The following is a 16,318-nucleotide window of genomic DNA, read 5'->3' on the forward strand; positions in this document are numbered from 1 at the left end:
ATACCTGACATCCGGAACAGGTGTCATTGTCTCCCGTTTCCCCTAGATCAGCGGGCCTCAACCACTAATTCTCATTACTGTAATTACAATTATTTGATTAAGTTTTTTACCATTTTATTGGAAATTATCAGTATTTCTCCTACATTGAATGCAAGGTTTGTAAGTCACTATATTTCAAAAGTGCCATCACTTTAATCGAGTTTTTCATATAATTATTTCTTACAATTGTTCCGTTAACAGAGATGTTGATTATCATTTAATGAAAAAAGGTAGTTTATTGTCTGTTGATGTCTGCATTTTACATAAAACCAATGCGGATGATTTATCATTACACTACAGCTGTCCTGGCGTCATTAACGATTATCGAGCAGACGAAGGCCGGTCTGTGAAAATATTGTCTTAGATGAAACCGGTCTTTGGTGCAAAAAAGGTTGGCGACTCCCGGTTCAAATTGTTGTTCTATTGCGGAATTCGTTATCATGTGTGGTTCCTGGAAAGCATTAACCGTGAGGAACGAGGGTGCACTATATATATATATATATATATATACACCTTTCTGATTGATTAATAGTTACCTTGAATCAAAATTTGCCAGGGGTATGAATAATTTGGGTATAACTGTACATATAAACTTCTTGTTGAAGCAAGATTTTTAAAAAAAGAATGTGTCAGAGAGGACGATAGCCAGAGATATTTCAGTGCTCATTACCTGAAGGCTAAAAGCAAGGATAACATCAAATCTATCTGTCAGCTGCAGCTGAGTTTAGTTGACCAGTTCACATCTGAGTTATTGTGGGAACAGGATGAAACCACAGTCAGTAATGTCACAGCTCTGGCTCTCCCTCTTTACAAGGACTGAGTATCTGTCCTTGTTTTACCACAATTTTACATTTGTGGTATGATTCAAAATAAAAATCAATGACATATTGTTCATAAGTGGCCCACATTGTTGAATAAATGCCATTCCAAATAAGACAATGTACCTAATATCAACCCTCAGCACAGAACAACATTTATCTGTAGAAAATATTCTGTTACCCTTGTGATTGAATGTAGAGTATAACCACGATTAATCAGTAAGTTACATCTTTTCATGAAATTAGCACTGGTTCTGATAATGCAAATGAGTGAAATTTTTACCTTAATAATGAGTGTAAACCTCTGATACAAATCTCTGCTGATTGGCTGTAAAACCCGTAGCTCTGCAGTAGTTCTGTTCAGGGAAAAATGCTCTCGATATGTGACTGGATGACCTGCAAAAAAGAACAGTGTTCATAGATTTAAGTGTTTCGGGACAAAATATTCATACAGCTTATGGCATATTGATCAAACCATCGAATGTGAAATTAGCAAAATCAATACATATATGGAGAACCTACCAACCAAGATGTAATAAAGAATGCCAGGTCTGTCTGATGGAGGTTGTATGTTTCTGTCCATGTCCACAGCCCGGATCGGAGGGGTCACATTCAGTGGATTCAGCTTACTCTGCAAGGTGATCACATGCAATATCAATTTTTTTGCAGTTTTTGCAGCAATCAAACTTTCTTCTGAAATACAATATTCCGTCAAATAGGATATTTGATGGAATGCTATATGTTCATATTTTGGATTCTGGACCCTTTTCTTGGGATATTAGACTGATTTCTGCTTTTAAAGAGAGTGAGTAGAGCTCTTCTGATTGGTGAAGAACAACCGCGCTCCACCTACTGATATTTTTCTCTGATTCAATGAATGACTGACTACACTCACACCTCTGGTCATCTAAACTGCACCCATTGGGCTTGACATTTTTTTCACAAGCAATTCTAATATTTGTTCAATGTCCTAGCAGGTGTAAACAATAGACACTGGTCATTTACTTTATCTTCATAAAATAAGAAAAAACAAAAAAACAAAAGAAAACTAAACACCAGGTCTAATTCTCAGGACAATACATGAAAATATGCCCAACAGAGTTTCCTATCAAGCGTTATCTGTTTTTAAAGTTGTATGCCATGTTGCCTCCTCAAGTACTTTCAGAGCTGACTAATTAATGATGATGATGCCTACCACTTTTGCACCAACATATGGCTAAGTGGCAATATGTTTAGCACATCAGATTATGAATGCATCCTCATGAGAAAAGCCTCCATATGGCTTATACAGAATGTGTAAGTATACTAAGAGGAGTGTGCTAACCTTCCTTAGCAAGGATAGGCACATGGCTAACAGCTCTCCAGCAGGAAAAATCCCTCCCTGAGGGGTATATTTATATCCCTTAGCTCTAGAGTAATCCTTACACCCCTCCCTTACCAGCCCTCTCCCTTTTACAGTGTCTGGAGGTGTACTAAATCAAATCCCCCTAGCGCTGCACAATGATGATTAGCCATAATACCCTCCTCCAACAGTCATTATCCAGGGGACTCAAGAGCCCACATTATATTGCCCCAGGGGAAAGAATAAATACAGATCAAGTTAATAATGCCTGTCTAGCCATTGTAATTAATTACAATACACTCATCAATTATGAGAAGACAAATGTCCCTACGGAGTGATACGTTTGCATAATTATTTGCGACGTAGAATAGAATAAAATCAGAGACCATAAAAAAAACAAGCAGTACAAATGTAGACCTTTTCCAGTAAATTCTTTATGTAAAGTGTATTTTTAGAAAACAAAATTCTACAGTGAATATCTATGGTGCTTTTCTGTTGGGAGTTGTATTTAACACTGGGGAAGAAACCATAAAGTGTTCAGAGTAAAACAAGCAGAAAGATGAGGAGAAAGGCCAACATTTTCTCAGAATAAAAAAAAAGTAGCCAGTGTTTTCAGGCCCTGCATACTTAGCAGTCTGCAAATCTCTTATCATAAATTATACATTATATTATGAAGGGAAACTTCTAAATGGAAAGAGTTGTGAATCACTGACTGCTGTGAGTTTACCATAGTGACAGATGGATGTACAAGCAGTACAATGGATGTACCTTTGATGTCCTCAGTATATAGCTCCCACTGTGTCATTTTGACTTGCAGAATCTAGAGTCGAACCTCTCTCAGTTCATTCGATTCAGCCACGTCAAGGCAATATGAGATACTTCATTTACACTGGATTCCGTCACTTCCCCAAACTGCTTCAAAGCAGTATTCTCACTATATCCAATAATTTTATCATGCTTGAGATGGGAAAAAAGTTGCATACAACTAAAAGTTATAATGTCTGCCAACAAATAACAACAGAAACACACAAATACCAATTATTCATTGAAATTTCACTTCTCAGTATAATTATAATTATTATAATAATTCTATTATTTTGGGCGGCATGGTGGCGCAGTGGGTAGTGCTGTCACCGCACAACATGGCGTTTCTGGGTTCGACTTCCGCTATGGGCGGAGTTTGCATGTTCTCCCCGTGTCTGCGCGGGTTCCTCTCCGGGTTCTCCGGATTCCCCCCACCTCCAAAAGCATGTGCTTCAGGTTAATTGGCCGGTCCCAAATTGCCTGTAGGAGCGAGTGTGTGTGTGCGTGTTTGTCTGTCTTTGTGTGTATCTCCGTGGCACACTGGCGTTGTGCCCGGAGTGTCCCCTGTCTCACGCCCTATGCCAACTGGGATATGCTCCAGCTCCCTGTGACCCGCTGCGGTGGATAAAGCAGAAGAAAATGGATGGATGGATGGATGGATGGATGGATGCATATTATTTTCAGATAAACAAGTATGTCTCATAAATGTATGATATAATTCAAATGACAGGTCAAAAAACAACATAAGATTGTTCTTCTGGACAAATTAGAGACTCAAGAATCGCCCATGTGATGCCAGAGAAAACATGCAAACTTCACACATAATATTCCTGCTCAGAACATGACACAATGGCAGTGCCAATTTAACCCAGTTCCATAAATCAATGACGTCCAAACCGGACTACTCCCATGTAATTAAATTTAGTCAAAATCTAGACTAGATTACTGATGAGAACTATTATGTGGCTGTGGTTATTATTCGGGGTTTTTTAAGTGTGTATTGTCAAGGTCAACTTTAACAATCAACAGGATTAAGAAGTTGTGACATTCTGAAAGCTATGGAAAAGAACTAAAAATAGATCTATAAGTGATATATTTTCTTAACTCGTCCAATCAAATGAAAATTTGGAGCACATTTCACATGCTCAATTCATTTTCATGTCTATACTGTATATAAATATACTGTATAGGGAGTAAACCTTTTGTGCCTGTGAGTGAGTGAATGAGTGTGTGTGTATGCCTGTGTGTGTGTGTGTGTGTATGTGTGTGTGTGTGTGTGTGTGTGTGTGTGTGTGTGTGTGTGTGTGTTTCACTTGTTTCTAAGCACCTCAGACTCCGTGTCAGCATAACTATGGTGTTTTTCTTGCTTTTATGAACTCCAGGGGTGGTTAGCTGTCATCCAAGGTCAAATCAGCCTTCAAAGCTAATTATTGGTCTAACAGACCAGAAAATTCCCCTGGGATTATGATACAGACAAAACAGCATTACCCAGTCTTCCTCCAAGCATGGAGGCAAAATCAAAAACCCAAGACGATAATCAGACTATTTAGAAGGTGTTGGACAGTAACAACATTCAACAGCAAATAACAGCTGCATGCCAATTATAACACAAATGGTTGTGGCACAATGCACATGAACACAAAGGACAAGGTTGCAGGCCTGAGTGCTTGAAAAAACAAATAAGCACAGATGGATTCTGCAGTGGCGTGTTCACACTAGTCTGTCCACCTGATTCTTACCGGTTCAGTGAATTCAGGGATGGCTACACGGTAGGTGAGGGGATTGCAGTCTCTGGTGTTGTTCACTAAGATACACGGAAGAAACATGGGTCCCAGGTCGTCTCCATCAAGAACATCCACAGTCAAAGTTGTGGTTGCTGTTCGTCTGTTGGGAGGGTATGGGGCACGATCCTGGAATATTACAAAAAAAAGTTTCAATATCAACTTTCCAATTTCTAGGATGATTTGCTGCACTGAGACCCATGGCTACACACACTCTGGTAGAAGCTCACAGTCATAAATTGATTCTATTTTCATTTTCTTTGTTAGGCTAGAGACAGTATAATGAATAAGATAACTTTATGCTTCAAGTCAAACATTATGTATGCATTTCTGTGGTATTTAAAACAACCTCATGTATTTACTGTCCTACATCAATAGTTCAGCTGGAGATATTTTGACTGCTTTTACTGACCTTTGTCACCATTACATGACTTATTATTTTAAAATTCATCCTAATGTGTGTGGTATGTACAGAGCCCAGAGGTATGCTATAGTCTTTAAATTCCATTTTTATTATTTTTTAGTAACTGTGTTCCTAAATACATCATACTTTCAGTATGTCTATTTTGTTTTGGGGTTTTTTAATGTGTTTGAGTAAAGGTCCGTCTTTGCGAAATCTTGCAAAACCTTTGCGAGATCCTGCAAAACTTTTATGGAGAAAAAAACAATGGAGGACACCCACCAATATGTTTTATTTTGAAATTGGTCTAAAATATGTATGATGTATATATATATATATATATATATATATATATATATATATATATATATATATATATATATATATATATATATATATATATATATATATATATATATACATCATATAAAGAAGATGCAGTATTATAATGCAAACAATAAATCCAATATCAGACCACTTCACATCACACTAAATTATTTCATTTGCCAACCACTAAATGAAATAGTTTAGTGGTTGGTAACAGCACAACTCATCTTCTGTCCAATGATCCTACAGTGTCTTTCATCAGAAAATTATTCCCGGCAATTACATATATCTTTATGGCCATTATCCTTACAGATTTCTCCTTTAGGTACTATGCTTCCCAGAAAAGTACCCTCAAATGTGAGCACCCCAGCACTTCAAAGATTCACATTGTCAGTGTAAATGAACTAGACACCAGAAGTGCAGAGTTCCAGTAAATATCGTGCTTTTTTTTCACCCTTTCCTCCTCTGACATCCTCTTGCAGGAGAAAATGAAATCACCCAAGAGGACCACTAAAGGGTTGAGTCTTTTGCTCCCTCATGCAGGAAATGAAGAGAATATGTAGGATGGGAGGCTGGGTTGACTCCTAAATGATTATCTGTCCAACAGTAGAGTGTAATGTTTGACCACCGCTTCCAACAGTGAGTGATTATATAATCAGTGACTGAGAAGTGATTATAATCACAGCACCTGTCATGGTTGCCTACTTTTATTGAAAAGTGGGGATGTAAGATTAGTGACAGGTAAAATGTGGTCAGAAAATTATCATTTAATTAAGACCTGAAAGTGCCATTTCCTGTAATATGGAACCTTCAATCATGACCCATGAAGCAGTTCTTTCAACATAATGCCACTCCACAGTATGTTAAAACATTTTTGGTTTTTTATTGTGCTCTGTATTCAGCAGTGAGTAACAGAAACCATCTTATCACAGAGCATTAAGCATTTTGTATTTCTCAGCTACATAACTTGTAGCATATATTTAATTAAATTTTCCCCTGATAGTGATCTGACGTGACATGTCTATACTTCCGGCTCTCAACGGGAGCAGACGTCTTTCTTCTTTCTCCTGTTGTTGCTATCTCTCTAACTCATACCCAGACTGACTCTCACTTATTCTCTGCAAAATGACGAAACCAAAAGGAAAATCGGAGGATACTAGAGACCAGATGGTCTCTATGAAAGAATTAAAGACTGAGTTAAAGAGCAACTTTGATAAATTAGGGAGTGACTTTGATAAAAAGTTGGAAGAAAAGCTAAAACCGGTGCTAGCCTTGGAAGAAATGAAGGAGAAAATGAAGAAAATGCAGAAAGACATGGATAAGACCGAAAAATTGTTGTCTTGGAACAGGGACAACAAAGAATGGATGATTTGGAACAAAGCATTCGTATAAATTATGTGATCATCACTGGAATCAAAATCAAGCCGAGGAATTACAGAAATGCTATGGCTAGCGCTGACATCGAATCTCTGGAGCAACAAGTGAGTTCTCAACTGAGGGATCTGGAGATAACTATAGATCTGGACCAGATCGAGACATGTTACCCATTACCATCTGGAGGTAGGAGACCACCTGCAGTGCTGATAAAATTCAACAATCATAAACACAAGATAGCTCTTCTGAAACAAGGCTTCAAACTGAAAGGAAAAAATGTCTACATTAATGAGAATCTCACTAAAAAGAATGCTGATATCGCTAAAAAATCTCAGACAACTGGAGAAGAATGGGCTGATCGACAACACCTGGATGAACAACTGCAGGATGTTCATCAAAACAAAAGGGCTTTCTCCGGACCAGATGAAAACAATGGTGATCAGGAGTGCGGAGGAGTTGATGAAATATGAGCAATAAAGACGGACAAGAATTGTTACTACACCAAAGATCAGTACAACAGAGTCACTTCAACATCGGGAGCTCTGCAATTTTGGACAACTCAAGTATTTCATGGAACAGTCGAAAAAATCAACATCATTGATGTCAGAAACATGGACTAATGAACAAAAAACCCAACAAAAAACAAAACAAAACCCAACAACAACATGTATTTGTGATAACATGGGATAACATTAACTTTGAGACTTTAAAGAGCATGTTGATATCTTTTGACAATATAATACCATGTGAAACTGTTAAAGTATCTGCAACAAACTGGTTAATTATTGTATAAACACTGTCTGCTGAAAAAGGTGAAGGTGATCATTATATTCTTGTGGAGAACACTGACAAGGTCAACGTCTAGTTTTGACTATCCATGACGTTAACAAACCTTGTGTTCCTAGGAAGAATGTAAATATGGTTATACTCTAGGGTAAAAGGCTAATGTCTGGCAGTGAATAAGGGAATGAACGTCAAAATTCAATGTATGAGCTGGTTGGAAAATTTTCATGTCTGAGTTTGTTGATTACATATTCTAATGAGAGAGATGTTTTGTTGATAATTTAGGGGACGGGAATCTTACAAGCCAATGGCTTCTAACCCTTTTTTTTTCTTTTAGGATGTTGTTGATGATGTTTCAACACTGATGAAACTGAAATATGTTGTAATAACATGTCTGGAAAGAAGAAAAATGAACTGAATAAATAAATAAATATATTATATGTGCGCATGTGTTCGGAGTCTGTAAGTTTGTTCTGCTTTATTCTACTCCTTTAAGCTTGTAGATATTTCTATCACCTGAAACTCTCCTCACATTCTTACAAATTAAAATACTAAATAGCTTGGAATACATCCATGGGTTTGATATTACTGTATATATATATATATATTTTTTTTTACTTTTACTGCTGAGTAGTTTCACCAATACCACTGAATTAATATTCATATTTTCAACATGATTCAATTCCCATAAAGTTTTGAGTGTAAAAATGAACATGTTGTATCATATTTTAGTAGAGCATCATCCAGGCAGTGAAAAAAGATCAGTGATGTCCAACAGCACCTTATCTAGTAAGCTAATTAATTGTAATTGATGTGTCGTAAATAATAATGTTGACGAAGTTGTTAGGTTATTGATGGATAGTTCTCCATTAATGAGTTCAGTGCTGGTTGCAGACATGCTTACATTAGCTGGGGCTGCTTTCGGGGTATAGTGATTTTTAATATATAGTGCATGTTTGGACAGCTGTGCATTATTCTTACCTTTATTTTTTAGTGAGTGTTGTTTGCATTGAGTTATGGAATGCGTAATCACACCTAAATAAGTGGCAATGACTCTTGGATGTACTAAATGATTAATGTGAATCATTTCTCAGTACTTGTGCAATTCAGTTGGTACAAATTATGGTACCAAACCATTGCTGGTTACTGCTTGGTGCTATGGGGGTGATTGTACCTTATGTTAATATGTGCTTCTTTACATAGAAATCCTGACTAACCAAAATGACTTATCAACACCTGTTATGAATGGTTGGACTGAAAATGAAATGGTTTATTGTTGGTTTGAAAAATATGTATACACCAGACTGTGCCTTAAAAATATATTCCAGAACAGAGATAACATGTTGAAATACAAAGACTTTAGAAACAAATCCCAATCTCCAAAAGGAATTTTTGAATACAGCTGCTAAAACTTTGCACAAAACATATCTTGAGCTATTGGTACTGCGGAAATACATGTTCAAGGTCAATGGTGAGGTAGACAACATCAAATAAAATGAAGAAGTGTTTGACTACTTTGTTGTTAACACAGAATCAAGGGTTTAGGTACTTTTGCACATGAAATGACTTACACTGGCTTGGATCACAACCAGGTAGCGGGTTCTCTCCTCATAGTTTAGTCTTTCTGCAAGGGTAATGTGTCCTGAAAGGGTGTTAGCAACACCCACTGTTCCGTTAGATTCCTGAAAACAGGAGAATTGATATGAATGTAAGTAATAAGACAGTTGTTAAAAAATGGTAGAGAGGGTTCTTATTATGGTGTGACTTCTCTACATACCGGATCATTTGGGTTATAAAGAATGCTATATTCTATATGTCCATTGGGCCCGTCATCAATATCAGTAGCGCCATTATTTCCTGAGAATCCAGTGAAAATGGTTGTTCCAACTGGTGTGAGCTAAAGCAAAATAACATAGTGAGGAAAGAGTCAAACAGCCCCCCAGCAAGTACATCTCCTTACGGGTGAGAGCTCATGCATACAGCCATTAATGCTGCCACTCCGGCCCATTAGTATACAACAAGAAAAAAACATTGAAAGGGGAAGTGTTGCAGTCAGCAGTCAGAATGCTGCTGACTGCACACATTGCTGACAGAAGAACAAAAAATAAGCATAGAACCACTGCAGTTTTTCTCAGAGACCTGAGCAAATTCCAAAGGACCAGGTAGAGAGCATGAGTGCGTTCAAGAGAGACATTGACAGCAATGAAGAGTGAGTCACTACGTTGTAGGGGGAGCTGCTTATGGCTACAATAACAAACAGTGACATGCGTCTCAACACATAATGTACAAGAGGTGTGAACAACGGAACTGAAAGAATGAACTGAATTCAATTGGAAATTTAGTTGAAATCTCAATACATATGATCCTAAAATGTTGAACTGTTCAGAAGTTAAATGGGTTCAGGTCCACAGGGACAGCCATGGCAAAATTTAATTCGAGGTTAAATTCCTCAGAAATAACAAGGCAATGATTTGATTAACTTAGTAGCCAGTTAGAGTCAATTTCTACTGCTCAATTCCAATACAAGCAAACTCTGTATGGGACTTTCTTGAAACTACTGCATTCTTCTTTGTCCTCCTCCTACACAACTAGGTTTTTCTTCGAAAAACAAAACATGATGAACCAATTTGAAAGCTGCAACCACATTACAATTATGCACACAGTTCTGTGATTTGAAAATCTTGCAGTTTCTTCTTTACCTCATTTACTGCAACATAGTAGCGTGGCTGCTGAAAGCGAGGAGTGTTGTCATTCCTGTCCCGAACAACAATTCTTACTTCATGCAAAATGACAGTGCCAACCAGCTCATTTGTACACTGGACCTGCACCACAATGGTTGTGATGTAGTTGGGAGGCTGAGTGAGAGAAAATAGAGATGTCACTGAAAGATTTACATGAAGGTTGCTTTCTATTAAATAATTCTCCATTTGCAACATAAATAGCTACTACAGTATGCGGCATCAAATAAAACAAACACAAGAGAAGAGATAATCTAGTTTGGATAAAGAAAATTAAAAAAAAAAAAAAGATCATTAATTTCTTTTGTTAACTACTGTACACTGAAAAGCAACAGCTTGGGTCATTGCCACTGCTGTTTCTGAAACATAACCTAGTTTCCAAAAATAAAGATCATCTTTATCTGTAGTTCATAATCTAAGCACATTCTTTCCCTTTAGCCATGATGGTTAAAAGGCAGGACTAACCCCTATACCCCATATCCTAAATCATATATGGTGCCATTTATACTCATGTATATTCACTTCAGGTATATCCTGAAGAAGTGAACTGAATATGTTACATAAAGAATGTTATAATAAATTCACTTTCCAACACTGGAGGTTACTCCAAAATAAATATTTTACGGTATTACTTTAAGAATCTTATGTTTGTAGCTCAACAGCACTGAAAGTCCTAATATATTCAAATTTGTTATCAAAATTAAGATGAGTGAGGAACTGGTATCAATTTCACTGATACTATAAGGCTATTATAGGAAGGCTCAAGCTTAATTGTGTATTGTCATGACACTTTTTCCACCAATGCAACTTGTCATATTTTAAATATACTAATGTGGGCAATCTCCCTAAAATAACCGATCTACTCTCTAGTCTTTTTCTGTACAAAAACAGACTAAATCAACAGAAACAGCAGGATTTATTTTTTTTTTGGAAGTTTAACACCTATTTAAACATCATATCCTAGTTTGGAAAATCTTACCCAGAATTGAACAATTCTAGTATTTAAATGCAGCTTTTTTAATAATCATTAAAAGAAAAAATTATTATGTTACAGGGAACGAAGAATAGGAGCTGAGGGAATCAAATCAGATTGTTAATTTTACTGTTACAACTATTATCCATTATCAGTGCTCACATGGAAATGTAGGAAAAACCAGGCAATATTTTTTGATTTTCAAATACTAGGTTAACACAGCCGGGTTAAAAATGACTGTCATTGAAGAATTAACATGCTCAATCAGGAATATGGGCAATCAAATGTACTATACAGGGATATGAATGACTATGTTTTGATGATCCAGGTAATGTCACCAGAAAATATGTATAAATACATGTAGAATTACAACTAAAATGAGACTCCTTCAATGAACAATTAAAGTCAGTTAAAAAGATGCTTTACTTCTTCATAATTTGAATGGACATATGCCTGAAACTTTATATTTTGAGCAATTATTCAATTTAAATTATACAGCTGCCATAGAAAATATTAACTGATTAAAGCGGGACAGAACGATAGAGCAGTGTCGAGCATTGTTGCCTCGCAGGAAAAAGGTGCTGGGCTCAAATCCAGCTGAGGATCTCTGACTGCATGTTGTCACAGCGTGTGGGTTCTCTCTGGGTTTCCTGACTTCCTTCAACCACCGCAAACATGCAATATTGGTAAAATGCTGAGTTTGACCAGAATATGGGTATAATTGGTTGTTTGTCCTTCATGTGGTCACATATGAGGAACTGACAACTTGTCCAACTTGCAATTTGTCAATGTAGATCAACATCCTTCTTGCACTTACATCTCTGTCCAGGATGCGTCCAGTGCTGTTGAGATAGAGTCTCTGTCGTGCTGGTTCCAGTATCACCCAGTGATCATAGTTGTCCAGCAACGTCAATGATATAGTTCTACCTGGATCCTGGGCACGGCCATTTATCTGCATATTCTCCACCAAAACTGTACCTGTGAGGCAAGATAAATCTTCATTTAATACATGTAAATTTTGCAAAATTACATTCACATAATTTATTTTTCCAATTTACTCCCACACTAACATGAAATGAAAATATAGATTCAGTAAATAATAAAATAGAAATCTCAAAGGAGAATAGGTCTGATATATTTGAGATCCCCAGTTCAAAAAGCAATTCAAGAAAAGTCTTTACAAGAAAATTTACAAGAAAATTACAAGAAAATTTTACAAGAAAATTTTCTTTACAAGAAAATTACAAGAAAAGTCTCTAAATAGGAAAGTTTTAAACATGTATTGTTTTTATGTCCTGTTATTGTGTCCGGAGGTTGAGGGCTACCTATATTTTTTGCATGTTACTACCAATGTGTAAAAATAAATCAGAGATATTTCTGACTGAACAACATTTTAGAAAGATAATATTTTCATCTAAATGTGACTTCAGCTTCAATTATCAATATGATCATACATGGACGTTGAGATGCTGTAGACACTAAAAGCAATTGATATGTCTGGCCAATAGACCATCTGTTATAGAGGGTGGTCATATTTTAATGGTATTTTTAATTGCTGCATATATCATCTTAACTTTATTCCTTCATGAAGCAGATTTTTCCATTTTGCAGAGTCACTTAAACTCTTACCTAAGAAGGAGTACTGATGTTGTGATGGACACTTTTGGCTGATAATTATAATATCTACTGTTGCATGTTTATGCTGATATTAATGGCTGTGCTTTCTGTTCGCAGCTCTCAGGGCTTGATGTGTCTGTGTGTTGTAACCACAAGGACCTGTAATTATCTGTCTCACTTCTGCGAAACCCCATCTGAAAAATGGATCTTCTAGGAATTCAATTTATAAGTAAAAAAATGTCCCTGTTGCCGCTTCATTAATCTAAATCTAAAACACGACCATTTACAAATAAGACAGACAGACAGACAGACAGACAGACAGACAGACAGACAGACAGACAGACAGACAGACAGACAGACAGAGACAGACAGACAGACACTTTAATAATCCCGGAGGAAATTGTACATATCCACTTGTCACGCATTACATAACGAATAAATACTGGAAAAACACCAGGAGAAAAAGAAACACTGACATCACAGGACATACCACAAGACATACACTACACTAACAGACACATGCAGCATTAACAGGACTTATATACTAAACTATAACTTAAAAGCATTAATGTTCTATGGGCACAGCTGTCACAGGGAAAGCCATACTGTTCATTGCCAAAAATGTTCTTATGGTACTTATAGCTGGCCAAAATAACTATGTGTGTGTGTGTGTGTGTGTGTGTGTGTGTGTGTGTGTGTGTATGTGTGTGTGTGTGTGTGTGTGTGTGTGCGTGTGTGTGTGTGTGTGTGTGTGTGTGTGCGTTGCGTGCGTGCATGCGTGTGTGTGTGTAGGTGTGTTTGGGATGTTCTGAGTCGGCATATATACGACAGCGTGTCCCAGCTCCTACCAATATCCAGGAACTTTGCACATCCATTGAAGAAGAGTGGACCAACATTCCACAAGACACAACTGACAACCTCATCAACTCTATGCAAAGGTGATGTGTTGCACTGCATGAGGCAAATGGTGGTCACACCAGATACTTACTGTTGTTCTGAGTCCCCAGACCTCAACAACAACAAAAATGGCACTTTTCCAGAGTGGCTTTTAATCGTGGTCAGTCTATTGTTACAAAGGCACACCTGTGTCATAACCATGCTATCTAATCAGCATCTTGATATACCATACCAGTGAGGTGGAATGGGTTATCTCTGCAAAGGTGAATTGCTCGATGTTTGAGATAAATGGTTATTTTATGTATGTAGAAAATGTTTTAAATCTTTGAGCTCATCTCACAAAAAACAAAAGTGTTGCATTTATATTTTTGTTCAGGGTATTTGGCTTTTATATTAAAACACACACACACACACACACACACACACACATTGAGAGATTGTTCGCACACTGAATTGTTTTGTCATTATTTATTAAATTTCAATCTATAATTGCCATTTGAGGTAATTTAAATGCCATTACTACTTTAAATATACACAAGCATTATTCCTTAAAAAGTACCAAACTTACACACTCACACACTCACACACACACACACACACACACACACACACACACACACACACACACACACACACACACACACACACACACACACACACACACATACTCTCACAAACACACACACACACACACACGCACACACACACACACACTGAATGACCATGAGCATGATATAAACTCACAAAATATAAGCAATGTTTGTTCCACACCCTGAATGGAATGTTTGACTACGTTTAAAATTATTTTCCCACAGACTTCTATGATTGCAGCATCTAGACAATGACTCTGGCTCTGATTAACACTTACAGAACCAAACCATGCAGTATCTGTCAAAGGTTTCATTGTGCAGCACACATTACCATACATACAGCTCATTTGAAACCACCACTTAATGAGAGGAGAGATACGTATTAGAAAAACTCAATGCCATCTTAGCCCTTAGCCCTATTTAAAAGCATCTAATTGCTTTTGCAATATTTTGACATGAAATATCTAAAAATTTGAATTTAAAAAACCCAGATGCTTTTTTATTATTTAATTGGGACACCAAAACGTAGGCTCAACACAATTAGTGTCAACCCGCTAACATGTTACATTCATGTTTTTCATTCATTTTCTACCGCTTCATATGCCGTAGCGGGTCACGGGGAGCTGTTACACTTTACACATCATAAGTAGCAAAGGTGTGAGCCAAATGCTAATGTCAGCATGCTCACAGCATACTTTGGCCCCGTCCACACGATGACGGATTTTTTGAAAATGCAACTTTTCTGTTGCGTTTACACCTTCTGTCCACACAACAACGCAGATATCCGGAACGAAAACGCAACTTTTTAAAAACGTTGGCCGAGGTGGATTTTTAAAAAAACGCTGGGTCTGCGTTGTTGTGAGGACGGTGTATCCGCGACTTTTTAAAAACGCTGACGTCTTGCCTGCGATGAAAGCCGCTGTGACGTCATATTTATGGGCCCGTGTGTTGTGACAACAAAACACTGAGGATTCCTATTGGATAAAATTTGACTCAATACTGCCACCACATTGTTTGGCATGCTTATAGCTGTCTTTGAAAATGCACTGCTGCGTTTACGTGTGGACGGATATTTTTTTAAAAACGCTGTCGTGTGGACGCAAATCGCTTTCGATGCGTTTTTAAAAAGTTCCGCTTTTAAAAAAATCTGTCATCGTGTGGACGGGGCCTTACACTGACTATTTAAATGCTAATGTATAGCAAGTATCTCGTTTTTACACTCAGAGCCTTAGTTTAGCATATTAGAATAGTAAAAAGTACTTTGAAATTTGTAATGACAGATGAGGGAGAGAGAGCATTTTTTAGAGAATAATGTGCACCCATCTGAATGACATATATGATGTGGCAAAGCCTTTCATGGTATTGTAATATTGGTTGGTTTTAAAATGTCATAAAATAACTTTCACTATGTGAGTTTTCTCACTGACATTTTTTTTCAGGAGTTAGGAACTTTGTGTATTCCTTACAGGCGAGAGTAGACTCTTCAAGCGGGTATGACAGACAATATTTCAATTCAAAATAACAAATGAGTGAACACATAAACTGAGAGTCAAAAGCATATTTTGTTTTTCTGCATAACTAAAAGTTTCATTAGAAAATCAACCAAAAAAATCACAGCATAGCACAAAGGTAGTATGGTGTAAGTAGCCCCTCACACCTCTGCAGGAACCAGGGAGGTGACCAATTTATAAACATGTTTAGAAGTTTGGAAATAGGAATGTTGCAAGCTAACTGCTATTTGTATTGGTCTCCAGTTCTTTGTGATTGTAAATCATGATTTTCGACTCCCTGCTGAAGATGACATGTCAAAAATTGTTTAATGACAGCAGAAAACA

At 37.1% G+C, this 16,318-nt stretch overlaps 1 protein-coding gene across 1 annotated transcript in view; it reads right to left on the reverse strand.

Annotated features, from left to right (window-relative positions):
* LOC137603774 (protocadherin-15-like) overlaps nt 1–16,318 on the reverse strand; it is a 206,006-nt gene that overhangs the window by 97,573 nt on the left and 92,115 nt on the right. The window contains exons 6-12 of the mRNA XM_068327526.1: nt 12,197–12,357; nt 10,368–10,523; nt 9,446–9,565; nt 9,240–9,350; nt 4,743–4,913; nt 1,380–1,488; nt 1,141–1,253 (exon numbers count right to left, since the gene is read on the reverse strand). Of these exons, the coding sequence (XP_068183627.1) occupies nt 1,141–1,253; nt 1,380–1,488; nt 4,743–4,913; nt 9,240–9,350; nt 9,446–9,565; nt 10,368–10,523; nt 12,197–12,357 (941 nt within the window). The remainder of the gene's footprint in view (nt 1–1,140; nt 1,254–1,379; nt 1,489–4,742; nt 4,914–9,239; nt 9,351–9,445; nt 9,566–10,367; nt 10,524–12,196; nt 12,358–16,318) is intronic.

The sequence above is a fragment of the Antennarius striatus genome, chromosome 11 (genome assembly GCF_040054535.1).
Source record: "Antennarius striatus isolate MH-2024 chromosome 11, ASM4005453v1, whole genome shotgun sequence".
NCBI lineage: Eukaryota > Metazoa > Chordata > Actinopteri > Lophiiformes > Antennariidae > Antennarius > Antennarius striatus.